The 27,427-nt window shown below is 46.4% G+C and overlaps 1 protein-coding gene across 1 annotated transcript; it reads right to left on the bottom strand.

Annotated features, from left to right (window-relative positions):
• Positions 1 to 819: 819 nt before the first annotated feature.
• Positions 820 to 27,427, bottom strand: SNRNP27 (small nuclear ribonucleoprotein U4/U6.U5 subunit 27). The gene is made up of 6 exons (XM_083184521.1): positions 27,273 to 27,427; positions 25,858 to 25,972; positions 24,289 to 24,389; positions 13,542 to 13,621; positions 8,899 to 8,963; positions 820 to 1,241 (listed from the first exon to the last, which is right to left on the bottom strand). The coding sequence occupies exons 1-6, from the start codon at positions 27,310 to 27,312 to the stop codon at positions 1,187 to 1,189; spliced, it is 456 nt and encodes a 151-aa protein (XP_083040647.1). The 5' UTR covers positions 27,313 to 27,427; the 3' UTR covers positions 820 to 1,186.

Raw genomic sequence — 27,427 nt, 5'->3', positions numbered from 1 at the left:
AGGATAAGTAACCTTTGGTATTTTCCATACTTTATCCACCATAATAAGAGTTCAGCGGTAGTTTAGCAAAGGTGTGAGTGCCACACAATCTTAATGCATTATGAATACACTGTCCTTACGTGTTTGGTGGTGTGGGCTGAGAGACACTGACTGAGTGCCAACTGTACCCTCATGACGGTGCAGTGCCCCACTTTTTTCATTGCAAAGACCACCCACCCAGCTACTTCTTGAAGCCACCCGGCTGGAAAAATTTTCTGGGGGAGAACACTGGGTAATGTCAACCGGGATGGAAGGTCGACAGTCAAAACGTCAACATGATTTTTCTTGTTCCCCATGTCGACCTATTTCAGGCGTCAACCTAAAGCCCATCAAACTTCAGTGGTCGACCCCAAAGCATGTCCACCTAAATTGGGTCAATCCAATGACCCATACCCGCAACTAAGTATATTTACCTTCACCCCAACCACCCCTACCTGAAGCCTAAAAACCAGTCAGTCATCTCCAGGGCCTACAAGAAGATCATTTTTATTATGATCCTGTACATTTATGCTACGTGAGGACAGCGCCCTGCCCTTGTATTTTAAACTAGACAGTACAATAATACATATACACTGTTACTCCCCAAAGAAAAACCATGACAACTTATCTTTCCACACAGGGTATGGGGGGGGAGGGGTGTGTGTGTGTTCTGTATGTCCGCATCCTCTATAGGCAAAATGCATAATTCCAAATCCCCAGTATGCAGCAGGTCTGTCAATAATGTTGAATGCATTGAATTGTATCACTGTATTCTTTATATGTTTTCAAGCATGTCACTCGTTATATAACAAACTGTTTTATTGGTCAAATATTCCGGAAGGATCAGAGAAAACAATTAGGGAACAAAGCAAAAAAATAAAATACATATATATACTACAAATAAAACAAAAAAGGATTGTGGCGATATGTCCTACAATCCTAAAAAACAACATACCCTCTCACAGGGAAATGGGCTCCTGAATTCTAAACCACTGATACAGGTCCATAGGTTATCAGCATGAGACTGAAGCCAGCAGGAGCAAGGACACAACTACATGATGGAGCTCCCTGTGATGTCAGGTCCATGCAGCAGAGAGGGTAACACGTCGCACACGGTGTGTCCTAGGTATACATAATGTACATCGTCCACACATTCTGCTCTCATAGATCACGCAATAAAGTCCAAAGGTCTGTTGAACCCGCCTTTTCTGTTCATGTATTGCCTGCATTAAAGATGGAGAACAAATGGTTTACAATCAACACGAGCAGATCTAATAAATGTAAGTTAAATAAAATCTTCATGCCTTCAGATCAGATAAGCTAAAGAACCAATCACTTCCTTCCTCATAGACAAGGGACTGGATAATCCTCTTTACCTAGTTTCAGAAGCAAGAAATAGAACCTACTTTATTTCCCCATTGATGCTGAGTAAATATCCCCAGGGTCGGATAAGTTATTTGTAGGAGATAAAAATAATTGTTGAAGAAGACAGCTGCCGTGTCTATCACAGTAACAGTGCCCATACACTACTGCAACGTATCACAGCAGTGTATGGGCCATCTGACCGCACCCCCTGAGCCGCCCAGGACTTTCTCAGGCACCAGGATCGCATGTAGTCCTTACACATTCGATTTCTCTGCGTGATCCGTCGGGATTGGGGGAAATTGTACTAGTGTATGGCCACCACAACATTAAACATTTTCCTAACATGTGCCCCAAATGGCTAAAATGCAAGGAGTACTTATGTTACTTCAATCAAAAGCTAACATACGCTAACAAGAAAAGCTGTACAGGGCTCCTGTCCTCCAAGCTATTTAACAGATACTGACCCTCTATCGCTAATCAATGGTCCATCCTGAATTTCAGACCTTAGTCCAGTGATGGCTAACCTTGACACTCCAGCTGTTGTTGAACTACACATCCCAGCCATGCTAAAACGGATGCAGGGCATGCTGGGATGTGTAGTTCAACAACAGCTGAATGCACTAAAGCTGGGTACACAACTAAACATTTATCTGTCCAATCTGTGTGGTGGGAACAAACACCTGGTAATGTATGGGATCATATGAAAATCAAGCATTTGCTCCCAAATGCTGGAAAGCAGACAATGGTCATCCAGGCTAATTGGTTAATACATTTAATATGTACAATCATTTTCATCCATTTTCCAGCACCCATTTGCTCCAATACATTACCAGAATTTTTATCACGCCAAAGAGATACGGTAAATCTATAGGTGTGTACCCAGTTTAAGGCGTCAAAGACTGAATTTTGATATTCTTGATTCCCCCAGCAGGATAGGTAACTAGTAATTAGGTGGAAAGAGAAGTATATAACACATTTGAACACTGAGCTCTGCGGTTTTGTTAGTTCATTAATGTACCCTTGTTTAATATTTTTTTTCATTGAAAGCTCAATAAAAATAATAATAATAAAAAAAAATGTTATTTAAAAAAACCTGTAGTATAGCAAACAATATAATATATCTGACTATATATTACTATTGTGTTTATACTTCACTATATCGATCTTTTCAACATAAGAAGGTGGGGCTTCTCTGCCTTGTATAAACTATGTAGCCAATCAGAAGATCTTGAGTTACTGGCTAGTTTCAAGAGCCACAATGATTTGTACGAGCTGAAGATGGTACAGTAAATTCCTAAAGAGAGATGGTGGTGTCCTACCAACCATAACAGCATATAAGGCTCTTAAATATAGTCAGGTAATATCATAAGCTGTAAGCTGAAAAGTAGGTTTAATATAAAGTCCACAAATCTTCAGCCCACTGTAGCAGTCTATGGAAACCTCTGTATAAGTTTCCCTAAATTGGAAGACTGGTAAATTAAGACATAAGACTGCGCATGGGTGCACAAGATGTGTGGCAATTACTTTTGTAAATGAACAAGCAAAGTAAGTAAAAGAAAACTTTTACAGGTTGAGTATCCCGTATCCGAATATCCGTTATCCGAATTATTCCGAAAACCATACATTCCAGAAAGTGGAAAAAAAAAAGTTTTTTTTGCTAAAAAACTCACTGGGGACATTTGTAACAGCATCACTGGGGACATGATATGTAACTGGCACTATATATGTACAAGAAAATTATGGCTTGGCCTTCAAATTCAATATCTGAGATAGTACATAAATTGTGTTTCATGTTTTGAAACCTTGTTTTTTGAACAAATAAAATATATTTGTGTGCATTTCATGTGGTAATAAAATATATTTGTGTGCATTTCATGTGGTAATAAAATATATATGTGTGTATTTTATGTGTTTATACAGCATAAATGCAAGATACTTCAAAATACATCATTTAAATATTAAAATATTCCGAAATACGGAATAATCCGATATCCAAAATTCTCCTGGTCCCGAGCATTTTGGATACGGGATACTCAACCTGTATATTTATTAATGAGAAGGCATACTGGATAATTATACGTATTCAGAGGAATAATAGAATACAGGGGGGGGGGGGGGGAGATAGTAGGGGAGTGCAGTCTGACTGCATCTAGGAAACAAAGGGGTGGCCAGATTCACTTAACTTGCAAGGTTTTATACTACTGGCTATCATACCAGCAAACTAAAATTGACTGTAAAAGGCCGTTTCTGTTGTCATGGAAACTCATTTGCATGTACATTACATCATTATTTCTCCAATGCAGTTACTATGGCCAGGCCAAATTCAGTGGTATCTCGGCAGATTACATAAGGTCTTGCTAGAGCGGCTACCTTCGCCCATAATATATGGTATTGCCCCAAGATGAAATATTTTTGGTAAAGGCAGGTGACGGAGGCTATCCATAAGGGGATTTTTGTAAGAACTTACCGTTCTGTCCATCTATATTCGCAAGGCGCGGACAGAACACCGGAAGCACAACTTCCTGGTTCAAATGAAAAGTAAGATACTACCTTGGGTAGAAACTACTGTTCGAAGCACAGCCCTATCTTCATGAAAAATCAAAAACGGAGACTTGCAGGACAAAGCTCCCAACTCAGAAACACGCCTAGCTGAAGCAATGGCTAACAAAAAGGCATGTTTCCACAAGACAAATTTAAGGTCAGCCGACCTGAACGGTTCAAAAGGAGGATTCTGTAAAACTTACAACACCAAAAAGACAAATCCCAAGGCGCACCAGGCTGCCTATTCGGGGGTTTATGCCTAGTTACTCCCTGTAAAAAAGGTCTGAACCTCAGGTAAAAGGGCTATTCTTTTCTGAAAGAAAATAGATAACGCCGAGAGCTGCACCTTTAAGGATTGCAGACTCAGCCCAGCTGAAAATCCATCCTGAAGAAACTCCAACAGTCTAGACACATTGAACCTAGAGATGTGTACCCTTTGACGTTCACACCACCTAATATAAATCTTCCATACCCGATGGTAATTTGCAGCTGACACAGGCTTGCGAGCCCTTAGCATAGTCTGGATAACTGCATCCGAAAACCCCTTCTTCAATAGGGAGGTTTATTAAGCCAGGCCATCAAATTGAAACTAGTTAGGTCCAGGTGTAGAAATGGTCCGTGTCTTAGCAAATCCGGCCGAAGAGGTAGACGCTAAGAGTCCATCTACAACCTCAGTATGTCTGAATACCAGGACCTCCTGGGCCAATCTGGTGCAATCAGAATAGCTTGTACCTTCTGAGACCTCACTCTCTTCAGCATCTGCGGAATCTTTGGGAACAGGGGATCTCCCTCCAGGAGATCTGCCCTGCTGAGGAAATCCGCTTCTACATTCCGAATGAACACCGCCGACATGGCAGGAATGTTTACTTCTGCCCACCTGAAAATCCGCGAGACTTCTTGCATTGCCATCTTGCTGCGAGTCCCGCCTTGATGGATCAAGTAGGCCACAGCCGTGGCATTGTCCGACTGTACATGTACAGCCCACTCAGAAGATCCTCTGCCTGCAGAAGAGTGTTCCAAACCACCCGGAGCTCCAATAGGTTGATCGGCAGCCTGGATTCTTCCTTGGACCACAGACCCTGCAACCTTAGGTGAAGGGCTACTGCCCCCCAGCCCCTGAGACTGGCATCAGTTTTGATAACCAGCCAATCCCACGAACGGAGAGAACGCCCCCAGCTGCAGAGTCTCGAAAAACCATCCACCAGATCAGGGACTCCCTTGTCTCTTAAGACAGCAACAACCGTTCCTGTTTCATGGTCTTTGCATTCCCTGACCAATATGCTACAATATTCCACTGAAAAATCCTCGAAAACTGCAGTGTCTTGAAGGTTGCCACCATCTTGCCTGACAACTTCACTCCCTGCCAAACTGTCGGGTTTGGAGACAGCAGGATCTGTAGCACTAGCTGCTGGATGTCCACTGCTTTGGATTCTGGAAGAAAAACCTGATTAAGGAGAGTATCCAAAATCACCCCCAGAAACTGCAGTCTCTGTGTGGGTATCAAATGAGACTTGGGAAGGTTTAAAACCCAGCCCTGCTCTTGTAAAAACTGAGTCGCAATGCTCAAATGTTCCTGGAGTTTCTCCGCTGACCCTGCCTTGAACAGGAGGTCGTCTAGGTAAGGGATAATTACTATCCCTTTCAGCCTGAGAGTTGCTGCCATGACCGCCATCACTTTTGTAAAGACCCTCGACGCCATGGCCAGACCGAAAGGCAGAGCCTGGAACTGTAAATGGGTCTCTCCTATTGCAAAATGTAGTAAGGACTGATGTTCCTTGCATATAGGCACATGCAGATAAGCATTTTGGACATCCATTGATGCTAGAAATTCCCCCGGCTCAATGCTTGATAGCACTGACTGTAGGGATTCCATGCGAAAATGGTCCACCCATAGATGCACGTTTAAAGACTTTAAATTTGGAAAGGGTCTGAAAGACCCGTCTGGTTTGGGGACCAGGAAAAGAATTGAACAAAATCCTTCCTTCCTGAGGTACAGGGACCACTACCCCATTGTCTATAAGAGACATTGCCGCCCCCAAAAGGGCAGTCCGCATTCGAGCTTCCCGTGGCAAAGGGGTAGGAAGAAATCTTCTTGGGGGGAGACCCCCTGAGATTTATTTTGTAACCCTTGGAAACAATGGAATAAACCCAAGGATCCATGGTGGAATTTTTCCACCTGTCCCGAAACTGCAGGAGGCAACCCCCCACTCTGGGGCCAGAATGGGGAGTCTCCGCCCCGTCATGCAGAGGACCTATCCTCTCCTTTACTGGCTGGGAATTTTCCTCTTCCCGCCTGTCCTCTGTTAGATGCTACTCCCCGAAAGGATGGAAGGAGGTTTTGATGTAGTGGGAAGAAAAAGTACTTTTCCCTCCCGTGGCCTGCTTTATAATATTTTCAAGCTCTGACCCAAAAAGTAGCACTCCTTTAAAAGCCAAAGCTTCAAGAGTATTTTTGATTCGCTGTCTGCATCCCAAGCATTAAGCCAGAGGGCTCTCCTTGCTTATACTGACGTGGCGGACACTTTAGATGCCATCTTAGCGCCTTCTTCCCCAGCCTCACAAATATATTTTGCTGCACACCTAAGCTTCTCTGCCAATGTGAAAGCCTCCGAATCTGGCTGCAGCTGACTTCCTATGGACTCAGCCCACTTAATCTTTGCCTTGGATACCCAAGCAGACACAATAATGGGACGAAGGGAGAAGCCCACACCTTCAAATACCGCCTTTAGGAAGCCTTCCACTTTTTTGTCCACTGGATCTTTAAAGGCCGCACCACCCTGCACTGGTAATGCCATGGCCTTAGATAACCTAGCCACAGGTGCATCTACTAAGGGAATCTTTTCCCATAATTTAACATGTTCCTCAGGCATAGGGTACATATTAGCATATCTCTTTGACATAAGCAATTTCTTGTCAGGAGTTTTCCATGCTGCTCCAAGCAAGGATACCATTCCCTCATCCGAGGGAAAAGTCACAGAATCTCTGCAAACTTTTATACACACAATGTACAGGCACCCTGTCTTCCTCTGACAGATTTAATGTCTGTTTGACAGCAAATATCAGATCCTCAATACCAGGGACAGAAGCATCCACTTCATCATTCTGGGCCCAGGGCACATCCTCTTCACACACACCCTCCTCCTCAGAATCCAAATTCAATAGTGGGGTGTAGAAAATGGATGTCTAGGAGTAATAATCTGAGGGCTTGGTAACCTGTTCCATAAAAACATTCAACTTATGAACACCCTGTGCAATATCCTGCATGAACTGCAACAATGCTGGATCCCCTTGAGCTTACCGAAGTCTGGGAGGATGAAAAATGGCCAGGAGACTTTACTAAGTCCTCTCTTTGCCTGTTCAAAGCCTTCCCCAAGGCATTCATGGACCGCTCCCACTGGTGCTTCTCCTTACTTCCAGTGCTTCCTCTTCTCTATGGGACCACTTGGAAGCATCCAGCAGGGCTGGACTCCTGTAACAAACCTCACCTCCCCAAGGGGATTTCAGTTTGTAAGCTCTCAAAGATGGTGGCTGTCATCACGGGGGGGTCCGCCCCCCATGATCCCCCTCTACTCAGGGAGCCAGTTCAGGACACCCCCAGAGCCCAGGAAAACCTCTCTTGTATAGAGGTTAAGCGCTGTGCAGAGGGAGCAGAGAAGAGTCCTTCTGCACACAGATAGCTGACAGGACGCGCTTCTGTCAGCCTCTGCTGCGCTCTCAGTGTGTGGGAACTTCTGTAAAGAACACACACACACACACACACTGGAAAAACCTGCACTAACTAGTGAATTAATAAAATAATAAACACATAGCTACTCTAATTCCAGTAAAAACCAAAGATAAAACGGATGCAGCCGGTCAGCACAGAACTGACTCCTGTAGGCACCTAAAATGAACTGAAGTATCCTCCTGCTATCCTGTTTTTTAACTATCCTGATTACTATTAGAAAAGCTCTGGTACAGAAATAGATTTCTATACAGCCTGCCATGTTGAGCATGGGTCACTGAAGAAATACTGTTAGCCCCTGCTTTTCTAACCATGAAAAGCAGCGATGTTACCCATCGCAACCATTCAGATTCTTGGATACAAGACAAACAATATCTATAATCTGATGGTGTTGCCCGTAGCAACCTGGTTCCTTCAGTAAATCTACCACCAAGATTTGACAGCTTTATCCTATAAGCTGCAGCGTTTTTTTCCAACTCATCAGGGCTGTGATGTAGATCTAGGTGTAGATTTCTATAAATGGTGCATAAGTCCATAACGAAAATATATTAATACATGCATCCTTGTACGCTGCTGATATATTTACTTTTTCTAAATGTAAGTATGTACTTGTCATGGCAGGTACCAAACAGCACTCTCCTGTTCTGTTGTGGGAGTAAAATACATCTATTACCACTTTGGGGAGGTGTCACAGGCAGCATGAAAGCTTGACTATTACCTAGCGCTGTATAAATACTACACCGACAGACTGCAGGGAAGTGGGTAAGTCCCTTCCATGTACTACAAGTGATTACACTATGAAGGGACGGCCTATGGACATGAAATACCTGCAGTTGAACTTGTCACTATGGAAGAAAGTGAGAATGTCTAGTGCCTTTCTAGCTGGAAACAACCTATTAAGAGTCTACTATTACAGGTTATATAGTATACACCAACAGAATAGTGTCTGAAAGTGCTCATGGAAAATGGGTGGTTGATGTTTATATACAAAGCAAAGGTGATGTGACAACAGAAAGAACTCGCTTTGATTTGCCATTAGGCGTGTTATTGCTAGTGTCAGTTTGTGCCATAGTTACAGTGCCATGAGCTACTGTGTGCGATGATACATTACTGCTTTTGCAGCTTACTACTTAGTAATAACACTATATATTATTCCCTGTGTTCTAGCTCTCCATGTGCATGTATGTGGAAACCCGTACCATCAATGACTGTCATATGTAACTTGAACATTTCATTAGGTTAGATCCTACCTGTATTTTCTCTTCTGAGACACATTTATGGCATACGCATTAACAGAGCCATCTACTTTCTTCCCCTGAAAGAGAACAGAGTAACCAGGATTAAGGCATGCACATATTAAAAGGTGACCAGAACTGCTAGACCTCCATACACAATAGAAGACAGGCCCCAGGATCCCGTGGGGACACTGGCTAGTTATTGATTACGGTTCTGCAGAGTCAGAATAATGGTGGACACAAAAGGCCATGTAACATAGAATAAGTACATTAGCTAGAAAGCGTGACAGTCTAACATACAATGGATGGAAACAAACAAACCTTACACACAGCTTCTGACAAGTGTTTGCTTTGCTCGGCCAACACTTATTTAGAAAATTTTTAACCACTATGATATAATAATTAGAAAACTTACCATAGATATATATTATCGTAGATGCACACAGGCTCATCTCATTAGGTTAGAATCCTAGGTGTATTTTCACTTTAGAGAAACTTTTTACGTATGTAAGGAAAAAGCAGCCGTCTGCTGACCCCTAGCCCAGAACCCCTCTTCCTGACTCCATGGTCAGCGACTCTACCCTGCGACCATAGGCTAAAGCATCTGCCATCGAACGTCTTACCAACCCTTCTATGATCACAATCAACTGAAGATTTCTGCTAACCTGTGACTTGCAGACATTTCATGATTGCTAAAGCCAACCACCTTCAATGGTTTGCCACCAATGGCAGAGATCCGATGGTTTTCCACCATAGATGGCAGACTGGGCTGATGGGTTGATCATCAATGGGTTCATACCATCAATGTTAACCATTGATAGCTTCATCGATTGTTAACCTACCTGCATTATACACTTTTCAACTTGATCCTATATTCTCAAATCCCCACCTGTATAATGTAAGCTCTTATAAGCAGGACCCTGTCTACCTCCTGCCTGTCCACTAAACATTTACCACATATACCATATGAATTGTTATGTTAAATGCGTCCATTACGCTTACAAGTTATCTGAATGTTATTTAAGTCTGGTGCTACGGAATATGTTGAACCCTAGAAATAAGTATGAAGATTAATCCAATTCTTGTGAGTCTTCACCTAACTATACTCCCTTCTAAAATGCATTTTAATTGCTTTATGGGAAATTCAATCTAGTTGCTGCAATCTTCAACTGTTCTGTCAATCCCTTAACTGCTTGTATGTACTTTACAGAATCCATTATAAAATACTTCCTTACCTGCAGGGCAAAACCCAAAACTACACCAACATACATTTTTTAAGTTGTCTCAAAATACCTGTCTACTTCACTCCGCCACTCATTATATGCACTATTTCACAGTTACAGCAGCTTTCTCAGACAACACCTTCCTCTACCTCCAAACCTAAAGAGTTCTATTACACCGCACATATACAAAGTCCCAAACCACACTCTTAACTTCCCTACAACATTCTATCCAATGAAATCCCCTCTACACAGTTCAAACAAAAATCTTGTGTATTTTTACAAGATGCAAGCAACCCTACGAGCCCCAGATAGATCGTAAGCTTGCGCATGCTCATCTTTGACTGTTAATATAAAATGTTATAACTATGTTTGCACCTAATTGCCAAGAGCTATGGAGTACACTTGCGCTGCATAAATAAAGTCTAGAAATACAATTGACCAGTCACACACATTCGCTGCAAACAGAAAGTGAATGGTTTCTTTTTTCCCCCCAAGCAGTTCATAGAAAAATGATCTTGTCAGTTCATGAAGTACAGCTTAAAAAGGATTACATAATGCACATTAACATATTATTCCAATTTATTTCCTAAATGCTTAGTCCAGGTATCTCAGTGGCTACACACTAACTAACAACCAACAAATAAATAACATAATCACAAGTTGCCAGGACACACAAGGAACAATATTATGTTATGTGGAGTGGGATCTTGATGATTCCTTACAAAAAGAAGGAAGCAGAGAATCACCCAACAGGGGCATGCATTGTTAACGATAAAGTGGGTACACGCGCAATAATATCGTTAACATTACTATACGCATTGTGTGCGAAAAACTGCATAGTGTATTCACCTTAAGACTCATACGAAGGCTGCAAAAAAAGAAATCAGACTAATGGGGGTATTAAATATGGGATACTGACTGTCAGAACGTCCCGACAGTTGGAATTCAGCCCGTTTTCCCTCAGTTCAACTGTAACTTAACAGATGGAATACAATGTCCCGGCTGTCGAGTGTCAGAAACTGGCAAAAACGGGCGCAGATTGTCAGAAGATGGCAGTGAATTCGACAATCCACAGCCACTTCCAACAAAACAGATCCGACTTAGAAAGTCAGATATGTTTTGTCGGAATCTGCCTTCAAATCGGTTAGAAACTGCAGCATTGAATAGGTGAGTGCGGATATTTGCTTTGTCGGGAAATATTGGCACATATTGAATAACCCCCAAAAATGTGGAGGATACACCATTAATGTCATACATGGTGATATTTACAAAACATCTGCAGAAGAAGCTAGATCTACTTTGGGAGGAATAATTACATACAGGAGAGCATATTCACATCACACGGAGCACATATCATAACCAGGGTGTGTACTAATAATAGTCCCCATGATAACTTACTAATGCTACCTCAAAAGACAGGTCTGAGGGAGGTAATGGGGGGATATTCAGGGACTTTTTCATGTGTGCACCATCCACCATTCCCCCCCCCCCAATCTATCCAATTGTCAATCCTTTTCCATTATAGACCGCCAGGGATTCCCGCCAATTCTCACTTCCACTCGCCATCCGTCCTAATCCTCATTAAATCCCTCACAGTCACTATCAATTCCACTCCTCATTGAATCCCTTCCTCAGTGTGACATTGCACAGAGGGCTTCTCACTCCTCTAATGCTGTCATACAGTACAGACATGCTCTCCATACCTCAGAATGTTAAGCATTTCTCAGTACTTCAAACGTGAATACACATTAGAGCAGCAGCCATCATTATTACTCGGGCCACTCACAGATTTTCTGCAAATTGTTCCACATTTATTTCTGGCACATTATGCCCACTAACTTTTTATTATAGTATGTGAAGATACGAAAAACAACCCTTACCTAAAACGTGTGACAGAGGCTCTTGAACGGAGATAGTGTTCCCTCTTAGCTTCTTTTGCAGGCTGCCCGTTTTTAAAGCCTCAAAAAGCACCCTGCCCTTTTTGTTTATGGCACTGTGCGCCCTTACGCTGCCCCCCACCACGCTCACATGCCGCTGAGAAATTTGGGTGTGTGACATAATGTGTAATTGGTATTACGGTGTATGCCATCATGCGTAATGGGCATTATGGTGTGTGGTATTATGTGTAAGAGGCATTACAGTGTGTGCCAAATGTGTAATTGTCATTATGACAGAATATGTAATTGGCATAGCAGAGTATGACATTGTTTAATGGGCGTAATACTATATTTTTTTGTTTGCTCCAATATAAAATTTCTAATATAAAATTTGCCCTCCTAATTGAAAAATGTACCCTGCCAGGTGGTCAGTGCCCTGCTCTAAAAAATATCCTAGAGTGACACCATTTCAGGCTAAAAACTGAATAAAAAAGGGCATCTCCCGGAACAGCAGGAAACCACATTCCCGGCCTGCTTAACTTTAGACAGGCAGAGACCCAGGTGAGGTGGAGAAGGCAATTATACATACCTCCCAACAGTCCCTATTTTAGCGGGACAGTCCTGATTATTAGGGCCTGTCCCACCCGCGGGCGGCAGTGTCCCGCGGTGAGGGGGGGGCTGTTGGGAGTCCCCCGTCAGCTGCTAAGCAGTGGGGAATAGACGCTGTGCGCATGCGCACAGCATCTATTCACGCAGCCAGGGGGCTGGGGGCATGGCTAGAGGCTCACAGAGCCTCTGGGTCATGCCCCCATAGCGGCAAAATGGGGGCGTGGCCTCGCGTGAGAGCCGCAAGTATAGGCCACGCCCCCCGGAAATTTCGGCGCGCATCAGCACTGTCCCGGGTCCGGCAACCACAAAGTTGGGAGGTATGATTATACACCTTGTAAAGAGGAAACTTTCATCTATCTGTCTAACTATACAGAAGAGATATAACACTGTAATGCACCATGGAGTATAGAATCAGACTTACAGAATGTTCTAGTAAGCTCACCAACTGCTACAGAGGAGCAGTTGAAAAACAAAGATCTTGCTACAGTTATGGCCCCATACACTAATCTGCGGTATTGCATGCAGCGTCACATGTAATACCTTGTAAACTACCCACCGGGCTCCCCGGGTGCTTGAGCATACAATGTATTGTATGCGATCCCCAACAAGTGCTGCCAGATCGCCAAATTTTATGTGCAGTAGTTTCGATCTCCAGAGGCAATGCGGGACCGATCATCGGATCGGAAGTTACGCATATACAATTTTGGCACTTTTCACCCAATTTCTTGGCCCAATTCATCGGAATCGAGACAAAGGGGCCCACATCGTATAAGTGTAGGAGCAGCTTTAGATTTGAACGGTTTTAGTATTTATTCTAAATATGTGGAGAGCAAAAAATAAAAAATAGCAAACACTTTCCCTTTTGTGTATCTAGGGATCAGATCAGCATGTAGAATAGTCCAATTAGATAATTATATGATATAGGCTTATTACTAAAACAAGTTATTACCTTAGTGCTGTCAAATGAGCCAAAACCCATCACCTTCATCATTTCAATCTCGTCTTCTGTTTTTCCCTCCAGATCCTCCTCTGGGTAAAAAATAAATAAAAATGATAAAAGATGAAAACACATAAAACAGATTCAACACATTACATGTAAACTCCATATAGATCCATTCACCAATATCAATATGCTGCAGACACTAGCACAGTATACATACTACATACAATTGTACAGTAAGAGTACAATATAAGTGTCTTTTGTAAGTAGGAGCGCTATGCAAAGCCGTCCTGAAAGCCGCTCATCTGCTGGTATAACCAGCAGATGAACGGCTTTCCCGGCGATGTTGCAGGAGCGCGCAGCAGCGCTCACCGCCGGGCCATACACACCGGAACCCCTGTGTTTAGCATCCTTTTCTAAGCACAATAACCACAGGATTTTCCCATATGTTAGCATAATGATATATATTGGGGGTTGCGACCCAAGTCTAAACACAGAATGCATTTATGCTTCATATACACCTTTTATACACAGCTTGTAGGTAAATTGTATCATTTTTAATAATTCTTTATACAAAAAAAAAAAAAAAAACCTGTTCCCATCTTGGTCGCACTACAAAACACAAAAATCACCTCTGATTTTGGATATGGGAGACTCAACCTGTATCTATCAGTTAAAATAAAACAATCCTCTGCAATAGAACATAAATCCTTTTCTTGTGCAGGAAACTACAAAAAAAAAAAAAAAAGAAAAGAATATAACCAAAAGAAAATATATTTTGGTTATATAACCACTAACAAGAAGGTCTGCCATCAGATATTTATGGAGCCCAGGACAAACACAATAGGAAGGCCACCCCCTGGGGGTGGATATGTGCATAGTGCGGGAAGGGAGAAGCGGTGCTGGGGTTGTTACCGCGGCCACACACAGTGACTAAGCCCAAGAACCTGGACAGGTAACAGCAGCAGTTAACCCCCTTAGAATTGATCGCTCCTGTCCCTTCTCCTGTGTCTCTAGCTGACAATGCCTACCGCCCCCAGACTGAGGCATTGCACTGAGATCCAGGCTAGTGTTCCAGCTAGGCTGTTTTAGACCTGCCTAATTTTTAAAGGGCAAAATGCACCCTGCTCATCTAGCAGCGCCCAGCTAAAAGAGCCTGCTACCTGTCCCACCGGTGTGCCCCGGGGAGGCCCAGTGCAGTCGTAGATGGCGATCCTGGTGCTTCCCCGGCAGCTCAGGGACTTCCGCATGGTCGGGCCCACCCCCTTTAGTGACGCCACGGCCCAGGCCCACACCATTTAGTGACGCCGCAGCCCAGGCCCACACCCTTTAGTGACGTAAGCGGGCCCGTCTGCCCCCTTAAGTGACGTAAGCGTCCCCTCTTATTCTGCCCCCATGCAGCAGCGCCCTGCCCCATTTAGTTCCTAGAAGGAACACTACAGGCAACAGCAGCTCCCGGCTACTGACCCCCTTAGCTACATGCATCCTGAACAGGAAGGGGAGGGGAGAGAAAGGAAGGAAGAGCCTAGTCTCCTCTCCTCAGTCTTACAGCTTTTGTTACAGCCCGGCCGCAGTCTGACTCATTACTACCATCATTGCTAGCCACTTCACAACGGCGGACACCAATGCACTACCTTGGTGTGTGTGCGGCTGGGTGTGACTGCTCCTCATGTGTAATCTGCTCTGCTCCGTCCTTCTACACCACAGTGACAGAAGGCAGCACTACACAGGTATTGGCAAAAGGAGACAGTGCGGGCCCCCTGATCTGTCTAGGCCCAGGACTGGAGTCCTCAGTCCCCTCCCCTGATGGCGGGCCTGCTAAAAAGCCTAAATGTGCACTAAGTATTGGCGCTAGCCCCATTCAGCTGCAGCAGTGCACTTTACTTCTGTCATTACACTAGTAGGTTCACTAACGCTGGGACAGTCATCTGCACATAACACGGCTTTCTCAGGCGCACATGCATCTTGAGCGTGATCTACACATGTTCACAATTGCATAAACACGCTAATATTGTACATGGTTTTCAATATATTGTCCACTAACTGCCTATCCAAGAGGTGGAGACAGGCAGATTTGGAAACACCCTGTTCTGAGCACGTACAGAGCAACTCCACTAACTGCCTATCCAAGAGGTGGAGACAGGCAGATTTGGAAACACACTGTTCTGAGCACGTACAGAGCAACTCTATACAAGGTGTGCTAAGAAAACTGGCACAGAGCATCATGTACCAGACCCAATAAGCTTTAGCCAAAGCACAATTTTTATTTTGCAAACACGAGATCCTAATCCTGTCACAGCTCTGCAGCAGAAAATCTCTGCACTTCCCGGAGCCACAGGTTGGCTATGCATATAAAAACTGTGTATCAACTTAGTATCAATTGTAGGGCATTTAAAAATGTTGTATCAATTGTACAAAACTTGAGAAGCATCCACTTCCTTCTACAGTGACATACCATGACTATCGTCGTTAGTTTGAGAAGCTGTATTGTACACTGTGGCGTTAATTGAATCTATGCCGATGTTTCCGACCGTCAGAAAAATCGTGTTTTCCGCCAATTTGCGTTCAAATTTATTTTCGACCTAATCAATCCAAGTGCTGACTTTACAACTGTCTGGAAAACCATTACAGTTGGAAAACGCGTGGATTGGTGAATTACTCGCCGATCCATGTGTTCTAGAATAAAAATTTGAACATGATTGATTGCCCCCCATATAAAAACAATGCAAAGGTTTAGTACATTATTATTCAGATGTTTTAACTTGCAATTCGGCATTTTGTCAATACAGATATTGATTCTAACATTAGCACAGATTTAATGACAAATTACTCTGGAATATGCTTTTTTACTATACTATTTACTTCAACAGAGCTGCACATACACTTATGACTATTTCCCTGCACTCCTTACATTCTATGCTTGTGAAGTCTCAACACGGTCACAGGATTCCAGCTCAGGACTGACCTAGTTTCTGTTACATGCCCCAGATTTTATTAATTCAGACATATGTGTGTAGGTCAGTGTGGTCTGACCATATGGAAGGATTAACTAAACTGGTTGTGTTGTCTCCATAATCTTGACAAAATGGCCTGATTCAGACCTGATCGCTGCTGTGTGAACTTGCAGAGGTCTGTGATCAGAATAGCCTCTGCCCAGACAGAGTGAAATCCCGCCCTATGCAAGTCTGCGAAATAATGCACAACTCACTCTGGGCCAGATGTATCAAGCTTCAAAAAGTGAAAAAAAGTGGAGAGTGATAAATAACCAGCCAATCAGCTCCTACCTGTTATTTTTAAAAACCCAGCTTGTGATATGGCAGGTAGGAGCTGATTGGTTGTTTATCACCAGAGCTGGCCCTAGCCAATTTGACGCCCTAGGCAAAATTTTGGCTGGTGCCCCCTAGCACTGCCGCTAATTCCACCTCTGATCCAGAACCCCTCTCCCAGCAAAGCATCCATAGCCCAGCAGCACAGATCACAGCAGCAGCCAGCCACACCCACATCCACTGTCGTATATATTATATATGCAAGATGTGCGGTGCACAGGGGGGGGGGGGGGGGGGGGGGGGGGTGTGCGGTCATTTCCCAGGGACAGAAACGTTTAATGTGAGTGACTATGGATCACTACAAGCTGTATATACACACACAGCCAATTCCCTCACATTATATACCCTACACTCACTGGTCCCGTCCCCCAGTCCCTGCTTATTACCTTTTGGTCGAGTGACCGCAGGAGCCAACCAGCCCGGCCACAGAGCAGGAGGAAGGATCAAACACTGTACACCAAAGCCCAGGCAAAGTTGGGGGCCTAATCGCAGATCCCATGGCCATGCCTACTTTAAAGGGAAAAACCACTTACATGCTGCAGGAGTCTCATGAGTGGGTGATAGTCACAGTGCAGCCCTTTCTATAATCTGGGGCCGCCGGCAAGGAGAAATTTAGTGCCGCACGGGGTGTGTGTGTGTGTGTGTGTGTGTGTGTGTGTGTGTGTGTGTGTGTGTGTGTGTGTGTGTGGGGGGGGGGGGGGGGAGCCAATGCGCGAGTGTCAATCAAAGTTTTGACTGGCGCTTTGGCTCCTCTTAGCCCCGCCCAGCTCTCCCAGTCCTCAGCGGCCTCCACCCCGAGTTTCGCAGCCGTAGTGAAGCACAGCCCCTCAGGCACTACTGCAGGCAGGCAGTGCTCAATCGAGCGGCGGCAGCAGAGCTGACAACCGGCTGCCCGGCCGCCCACCACTGATCACAATGGTAAAGAAGGCTGCCGTCCATAGGCATAGGCCAACGCCCTAGGGAATTGCGTAGTATGCCTATGCCCGACTGGTCTATCACTCTTTATTTTATCGAATTTTGAAGCTTAATACATCTGGTCCTCAATAACTTATTATTTTCCCAGTATGTGCAAGCGAGCATAAAACTAACCCTACCACAACTCTGTGATAGAGACGGGCTGATCGATGCCACAGAGGCCAAAACACACCTTCCCTGAAAAGGGGATTTTTGTCCTTACCTGGAAAATCCTTATTTCTGAATCCTTTGGTGGACACTGGGACAGTGGTAAGGGGGCGGAGCCATGGCGACAGGCACCAAGTAGCTAACACTTTAGTGGTGCAGCCCAGGCCCCTCCTTCCCCACACTCCATCCTAGGTCAGTTTAGACTACCACCGGACTTAGGAGCACAGGAAAGGAGAGAATGAAAGAAAGAAAAAGAGAGATCTTGTATTACCATGAACAAGAGCATTCCTTAACACCAACCCATCAGCCGATCAGGGGCGTCTGGGCGGGCGCCCAGTGTCCACCAAAGGATTCAGAAATAAGGATTTTCCAGGTAAGGACAAAAATCCCCTTATTTCCTTCATGCCATTGGTGGCCACTGGGACAGTGGGACGTCCCACCGCTGTCCCCTCACGGGAGGGAACGCTCCTGAGCTGCAGAAAGAACGCCACGGCCGAACGCAGAGTCGACCTCGGTGAAAGTATCAAACCTGTAGTGGCGTATAAAAGTGTGCATGGAAGACCATGTGGCTGCGCGGCACAGCTGTTCTGCGGAGACTCCTGAAGCCGCAGCCCACGATGATCCTACCGAGCGAGTGGAATGGGCCGTGAGCCCTGCTGGCGCCGGCCTATTCGCCAGGAGGTATGCCTGCTGAACCGTAAGCCGCAACCACCTGGCAATGGACTGTTTAGATGCGGGCCAACCCCGCTTCTGATGATCATAAAGAACAAACAAAGTTTCTGTTCTTCTAATCTCCCTGGTCCTATCCACATAGATGCGAAGGGCCCGAACCACATCGAGAGCCCCTCCACTTCTTGAATCCTGGAAAGCAGGAACCACGATTTCTTGGTTTACGTGAAACCTGGAGACCACCTTTGGCAGGTAACCCAACCTGGTACGGAGGACTGCCCGATCTTTGTGGAAAACCAAAAACGGTGGCTTGCAAGATAGAGCGGACAAATCCGAGACCCGCCTAGCTGACGCAATTGCCAGAAGGAAACACACCTTCCATGAAAGCCAACGCAACTCCACTGACTCCAGAGGCTCAAACGGAGCCACCTGAAGAGCTCTCAGAACCAAAGGCAGATCCCACGGGACTACAGGACTCCGAAAGGGAGGAGTCACGTGCATGACCCCTTGGAGGAAAGTGCGAACCTCCGGTCTTGTCGCAATGCGCCTCTGAAACAGAACCGAGAGCGCCGAGACCTGAACCTTCAAAGTGGAATGTTGAAGGCCCAAATCCACTCCCGACTGTAAGAAGGCCAAAACCTTGGGCAACGAGAACCTCCTTGGATTCTTCTCGTGCTCTTCACACCAGCGAAAGAAAGAACTCCAGATTCTGTAGTAGACTTTTGCTGAGGACGGCTTCCTGGCCGCTATCATGGTTCTTATCACCGAATCTGAGAACCCCCTGTCTCTTAAGATCTCCCTCTCAAGAGCCAGGCCGTCAAATCGAGACGAGCTAGGTTGGGATGTTGACAGGGTCCCTGAGACAGAAGGTCTGGCCGGAGAGGTAACCGCCACTGAGGTTCCTCCGCCATGAGCCGGAGATCGGCGTACCAGGCCCTGCGTGGCCAGTTTGGGGCCACCAGGATTACCCTTACCCGTTCCCGCTTGAGTCTTCTTAGGAACCGAGGAAGAAGAGCCACTGGCGGGAAGGCGTACACCAGATCGAACGGCCAAGGTGCCGACAGAGCGTCGACCAGAAATGCGCCTGGATCCCGAGTCCTGGACCCGTAGCAAGGCAACTTGTGATTCCACCGAGATGCCAGGAGATCTATCTGAGGCCTCCCCCAACGGAGGGTTAGAGAGTGAAACACCTCTGGATGAAGAGACCACTCTCCGGAGTGGATCTCTTGGCGGCTCAGAAAGTCTGCTTCCCAGTTTTCGACGCCGGGAATGTACACTGCCGACAATGCCAAGAGGTGACGTTCTGCCCAACGAAGAATTGGCTGTACCTCCAGAAAAGCTGCTCTGCTCCGAGTTCCCCCCTGGTGATTGATGTATGCCACCGCCGTGGCGTTGTCTGTCTGTACCTTGACTGCACGAGAGCAAATCAGGGGGGCCGCCTGGAGAAAGGCTAAGTAGATTGCCCTGAGCTCTAGAATATTTATCGGCAACCCCGACTCCTGGTGGGACCAAACTCCCTGGTAGGATCGGTCCTCCACCACCGCTCCCCAGCCCCTGAGGCTGGCATCTGTCGTCAAGAGTACCCAGTCGGAGACTAGGAAGGGCCGTCCCATGGACAGGTGACGTGGCTTGAGCCACCAGAGCAACGATAGTCGAACCTCCTGAGAGAGTACTATCTCCTGCCTCTTCAGAACCTGTGGTGAACGGTTCCAATACTTGAGGATCTGGTGTTGCAACGGACGAGAGTGAAATTGGGCGAATTCCACCATCTCGAAGCACGAGACCATCTTGCCCAAAATCTTCATACATAGATGAAGAGAGACTCTCCTGTGCTTGAGAAACCCTCGTAAGAGGGCCTGCAAAGCCAGCCGCTTCTTGTCTGGAAGATAGACCCTCTGGGCCTGGGAATCCAGACGCGCTCCCAGATGTATCATCTCCTGGGAGGGTTCCAGGCTGGACTTGCGCCAGTTCACTAGCCAACCGTGAGCCTGGAGCAGGTCTAGCGTAATGCCTAGATGTTGTAGGAGTAGTTCTCTGGACTGTCCCAAAATCAGAAGGTCGTCCAGATAAGGCAGAATCCGCACTCCCTGGAGGTGAAGGAAGGCTGCCATAACTCCCATCACCTTCGTAAAGACTCTTGGTGCTGTAGAGATTCCGAAGGGTAGAGCCCGAAATTGGACATGAAGATCCTTGGTTGCAAACCGGAGGTACTTGCGGTGATCCGGATGTATCGGAACATGCAGGTATGCATCTCTGATGTCCAGAGATACCATGAAATCCCCCGGCTCCATTGCCTGTATAATGGACCGGAGGGACTCCATGCGAAACCGCGGAATGTTCAAGTAACAATTGAGATCCTTGAGATTCAGGATTGGTCGGAATGAACCATCCGGCTTCCCGATCAGGAATAAATTGGAGTAATAGCCGTGGCCCCTCTGCTGAGGAGGAACCACTTCTATCACCCGAGACTGGAGAAGAGTCTGAACGGAGGCGCTGAGAGCCTCCGCCTTCAGAGGACAGGCCGGGCGGCCCGTGATAAAGAATCGGGTCGGCGGACGCCTGTTGAAGGAGAGATAGTATCCTTCCGACACGATACTCAAAATCCAATTGTCCGATGTCGTCTCCCTCCATCTGTTGGCAAAATGGAGGAGGCGAGCCCCCACCGGCAGGGAGTCGACCTGAGGGGTCCCCGAGTCATTGGGAGGCCTTCTCCGGGGCCTTAGGAGGCTGACGTTTGCCAGACTGGGACTGTCTGCTCTTACCAAACGACTCCCTCCTGGGAGGACGGCTTCTTGTTGAAGATTGTCCCCTCGGCTTTCCCTGCGGCCGAAAGGAACGAAAGGACTGCTTCGGCTTAGAGGGTGCCGACGGGAGGAAGGCTGTCTTGGAAGTGGCTACCGTAGTCACAATTTTGTCCAGCTCCGGACCGAAAAGCATATCGCCCACAAAAGGAAGGGCCTCCAGGGCCTTTTTGGATTCTGCATCCGCATTCCAAGTGCGGAGCCACAAGGCTCTTCTGGCTGCAACCGAAGACGCCGAGATCCTAGAGGCTAACGTAGCCGTGTCCAGGGCCGCCTCGCCCAAATACGTGGAGGCTTCTCTGATATGGTCCACCAGAGAAAGCAGCTCCGACCTGCGTATGCCTGACGAAATGTTCTCCGTCAACATATCTGCCCATTTGCCTACCGCCCTAGCCACCCAGGCCGAGGCCAAAGCTGGCCTATTAAGCGTACCCGCATGAGTAAAGATAGATTTAAAGACATGTTCCATCTTTCTATCCGTGGGGTCCTTTAGAGCCGCCACAGTGGGAATAGGCAAGGTAGTAGCCTTTACCAGCCGGGCTATGTGGGAATCCACCTGAGGCGGGCGTTCCCATTTCGTGCGCCCGTCTGCCGGAAAGGGATAAGAAGAAACCATCCTTTTAGAAATTGTAAATTTCTTATTAGGAGCAGACCAGGCCTTTGCCAGATCTCCTTCCAGCTGCGTTGAAGATGGGAACACAGCCGGATCCTTCTTCTTGCGCTTAAACGAGGGTGCCTCCTCCGCAGGGGGTTGGTCTGGCTCCTGTATGTTTAAGCAAGAGCGGACCGCCTTCACCAGCGCATCTACCCTGGACTGGGTCATAACCTCGTCCTGGGATGTAGCCTCCTCGTCAGGGTCGTCCGGGTCATCCAGGTCAACAGGGTCATCTGTGTCCGCCTGGTCGTCCTCTGAAGTATCCGTCCCCGTAGAGTCAGCTCTCTGGGTGCGGGCTCTGGGGTTCTTGCGCTTGCTAGCGGCACCCAGCAGGTTCTGTAGAGAGGAGGAAACCTGAACCAGTCCCTGCACTGAGGAAGAAAGGCCCTGTACCCAAACAGGCTCAGGCACCAGTAACTGAGGCTGGGACTGCGTGAGCGGGGCCGGTTGAGCTGGTGGAAGAGTCGCCTGTGAAGGCTGACTCAGCACTGGTGGGGGCTGAGGGTGTGAACGGGAAGCGGCTAGCTGTTCAGCAAGGTCCCTCATGGCCGTCGTCAGGGCCTGCGCCCAATCCGGTTCGCCGGAATGGGATGCCTGTAACGGGGCCGAATCCACAGAGTCCCCACCATTACAGCGTGTACACACACCCCCATGGTCTGTCGAGGTGGAAGAAAAATTCTCCTTGCACCTAACACACTTAAAGGCCCTCAGGGCAGGAGCGTCCCCTGACCGCGAGGGTCCTGTGGACTTTGAGCCTGACTTAGAAGTCATGGCTATGCTCTATTGCACTTCAATACAAGACAGAGTGAATAGAGAGATTTGCACAGAAAAAAAAAAAACTTTTTTTAAAAAACGCTGCAGAAAACTGCAGCAGCTACTAAAAAACGTGCCTGTGCTCCTAGGCACCAAGAAAAAACTGACCTAGGATGGAGTGTGGGGAAGGAGGGGCCTGGGCTGCACCACTAAAGTGTTAGCTACTTGGTGCCTGTCGCCATGGCTCCGCCCCCTTCCCACTGTCCCAGTGGCCACCAATGGCATGAAGGAAATAACTCGTTTTTCCAGACACTCCCAGAAAATGGCCAGTTACATTTCTAAATGCCTGCTTCCAGTCAGTAAAGTTGCGAGGGGACGGAGAAGAATTTGTTTCTCCTTCTGCATGTGCGCTACAATTCATATGCATGCGCAGTCTTTCGATAATGGATCGGCTTGCACATTCAAACAGCAGCCATCACGTATAGGTATTTCCCAAAGTTGGGCCAAGCACCCTCCCTGGGTGGCCGGGGAAACAAACTGCTGGGGGCCTTACGACAACATTTATATGGTCACGTTTACGGCATTATCCGTGTAGGGATAGATGTCGGAAGACCGATAGCAATTATTGGACTTGTAGGTATTGGGATTAAAACAAACCCGTCACTCAGAAATCCAGGCCTACACCCTGTTGCATAGTCAGTGAGCGTTTGTCTGATCATCTTCTGTGTCTGCTTCGAAGATCAGGCATCCCAGGTGATGGGAACCATATAGTTGGATAGATCACTCTCTATAAAAGGTGCACACAAGATGTCACAGATGTTACACTATTGCTGCAGTTGTGTCAAAAATCCCTTTGGCTTGCGCTGAGCGTCTTTTTGCCCAAATACACCACCTCATGTCAGGGTGATGCCACAAAACGGTTTTGTCAGACTGCACTGATCAGTTTGTTTTGACACATATCCATGTGCGATAAAGTCTGAATTTGCATACAAAGTGCTACAATGCAGTGGTCGCAGCTTTTTCATGCCCAGTTCCATTGTGCTTTGTATAAAGATTCAGACGCACACGGATATAAAAGGGTTACAAATACAGTTAATAAATGCAGGACACACAAGACACAGCTCGTCCAGGTGGACATGCGTCACATGGACTATAGAGGTTTCAGTTTTCAATCTAATGGAGTACAATTATAGGGGCAGAAAATGCTTATGACGGAAGAATCATTTAAAGTTCTATGCACAGCAGATGAGAGTATCATCTTCAGTGCAGATGCTGTGCAACATTCCAGCCACAGCATCACTGCATTCGAGCCCTGTCACATATTTACACCAAGTAAATACATTTACTATGTATAGAAATGAAACCTGCAGGACAGCCTGTAAAGGGACTGATGTTCTATTTTACAAATGAATATTGTGTGATGTGCTGACCTGATATCTGTCGTTCCTTGGCTACTTTTGATTCTTTGCCATCCTTATCCTCCTTCAGTCTCCCCGGTGAGAGAGAGCTGGACCGGGGTCTGCGTGGGGACCTGAGTACAGACATAACAGCAGAATGCACATAAGACATCTCAATGTCAAAGCAATGAGTCCATCAGTGGATTAAAAGGTATGACAATTATTTACGGTCCTGTGCCTCATCGCCCAACATCCAGGGCAGACTTACTGTTCCATTGCAAAAGAAGCACCAATGCAGTTACTTATGTGGGCTTTTACTATTCCACACGCTCAAGGAGAGCATAAGCCACGGGTGTCAAACACAAGGCCCGCGGGCCAAATCCGGCCCGCCAGACCTCGTCATGTGGCCCGCGCGAGGAGATAGCACGCAGGGGCAGTGTGTCTAAAACAGGAGTGCTGCAGGCCGCGTCCACGTCCGCCTTACCTGTTCCTCCACTGTCGGCGGCCATGTTCCTGTAGGCACATATGTATGCAGCTACAGAAACATGGCCGCTGGCCTCCACGGCTACGTGGAGGAGGGCCCGGCCGCCTGTTCCCTCTGATGCCCGGCAGTGACAGACACTGGGTGGGGACGTCATGACGATGACGCCACCCGCCCATGCGTCTGTAGAGAAGTAGGAGCAGGCAGGGAAGGTGGACCGGGAGTCAGGGACAGTGTGGCCGCAGCAAGCAGTGAAGAAAAGCTGGAAGCCGCAGCAGCTGCAGGACAGACGGAGAAACAGTAAGTGAGGATGAGAATCACACTCACAATAAAAAAAAAAAAAAAAAAAAAAAAAAAAAATTATATATATATATATCTGTTGTTTCCTCAGGTGTCCCCGTGTATAATAATAATAATGCCATGACACCACAGGCTACTCCTCCTGTATAATCATTTATGTGTCATGGCATTACTTTTATTATATTATACAGGGGGAGCAGTCTGTGGTGTCATGGCATTATTATTATACAGGGGGAGCAGCCTGTGGTGTCATGGCATTCATTTTATATTATACAGCGGGAGCAGCCTGTGGTGCCATGGCATTATAATTATACAGGGGGACCTACAGATACAACCAGCCCTTTGAGGGTGACCAAACTGCTGATGCGGCCCCCCGATGAATTTGAGTTTGACACCCCTGGCATAAGCCATTAATATTTAAAGGTATAAACTAAAGAAAAACATTTAGAGCTTAAGGTACCCATACACAGGGCGATGATCGCACACGTTATCGGCTGGATCGCATCACATGCGTTGCGATCCGAGGGCAGTACAAAAAGGTATGTGCAACACATACCTTTTTGTACTGTGCGATGAGATGCCCGCGGGAGCGCGCATTGCATGGTGAAAACGCACAGTGTATGGCCACCTTTAGAGAAATATGCTCCTCTACTCTGAGATCAATCTGTAGTTCAAGTACTGTGCCCAAATGTCATCATATTCATCCATACTGTCGATCCATTTGAAATAAATAAAATAAGAGATCAGCTTGAGGTCTCAATAGTTATTAAATATTAGTTATCTACTGATTTACATGAGCTATCAATACATGAACTTGTTACCTGGAGCGGCGTCTGTGTGGGGATCGGGAGCGGCTTCTCCGTCTCTCCCGGGATCTGGAGCGCTCTCGTCGTCTTCTCTCACGCTCTCTAGAGGCGGATCTGGAACGCCTGCGCTCTATATAGGTATTCATAAAAACAGGCTTAGAAACATGCAAATTACAAAAAATGCCTTTGTGTGCATTATATAGTTTTCTCTCCTTGACACTGGAACAATGAATTTTATGGCAGATAAAAGCTGATTGGCCCATGCAGTCTGCCTTTTTTTTTTTGCGGGATCCAGCACACCGGGAGAGGTTAGGCATTGCATCGCACAGTGAAAAAAACACCATGTAAGGGCACTTAATGTGCCCATACACGGAGCGTTTTCACTGTGCGATGCGCTCTCCTGCAGGCATCTCATCGCACAGTACAAAAATGATGTGCTGCACATACTTTTTGTACTGCTCTCGGATCGCAACGCAAATCACATGCATTGCGATGCGATCCAGCCCATAACATGTGCAATCATCGCACCGTGTATGGGCACCTTTAGTGCAGGGGTTGCCCATAGCAATCAGGAGTCTGGCTAACAATTTATAAGTTCCTGGATAATCGCAGAAGGGACATACTAAAAGGAATGCCTGAAAAGGATTGCATTGACTATAATGGGAGACTTCATTTTAATGTATATTTCAGAAATTCTTAAACGTATGCAGTATATTTTTAGAACACATCTTGCTAAGACAATTACACATATGTGACATGAAGAATTACACGAATGACGGCTGCTTGCTATGGAATGACAGCCATTTAATTTGCCATCCCTAAGACAAAATAACATTGAAACAGCTCAATTATGCGATAATAAGACCCAGATTGTACGATGATCCCCTTAGCGCATGAACTCATCCTTTTCCAAATATGCCCGCCTACACCCCTACTCTTAATAACATATTTGGAAAAATGGCCCTCATTCCATAGGAAGCAGCCGTCATTCCATGTAATTCTTCATGTAACATATGTGTAATTGTCTTAGCAAGATGTGTACTAAAAAAAAGAATTTTTTAAATATAAATTTAAATTAAATCTTCTGCCATTATAGTCAATTGTCAATCCTATTCAGGAGACCGGACTGTCTTTCCACTGTCATTCATTTTATTTAGTACATCCTATTGCTGAACCCTGCACTACGTCTATAGGCCCTAGGGCAGGGGAATAGGAATCCTGGCTCATAACCCTCCCCGGGCCCAGCAGGCTTCTATAGACATGGCAAGGGGAGGCCCACCATGCCTCTTGCCTGAAACATAGCGCTGCCGCACAGTACAGGGACATTGTGGGTAGAGGGCCGAACAGCCGGACCATGGGGGAGAAGGATCTGACCGATCCCACGCCTGCGGTCACCACGCTGGGCACTGGTGTCCTGTGCCCCATCTCACCTCTTCGCCGGTCTGGGGACCTGCTCCTACTACGCACCATCTTCTCACAACAACACCGGGCGGAACTGAAGCACGGAACCTTTCAGACACAGTGTGTGCGCTCTTAGAAAAGCTTCCGGCTGACAACAGGTTCAGAGTGCAAAGGTTCCGGCTAC

The sequence above is a fragment of the Crinia signifera genome, chromosome 4 (assembly GCF_055691185.1).
Source record: "Crinia signifera chromosome 4, ASM5569118v1, whole genome shotgun sequence".
In the NCBI taxonomy this organism is placed as follows: Eukaryota; Metazoa; Chordata; class Amphibia; order Anura; family Myobatrachidae; genus Crinia; species Crinia signifera.
The sequence above is the reverse complement of the archived record's forward strand: the minus strand, read 5'-3'. Positions and strand labels throughout refer to the sequence as shown.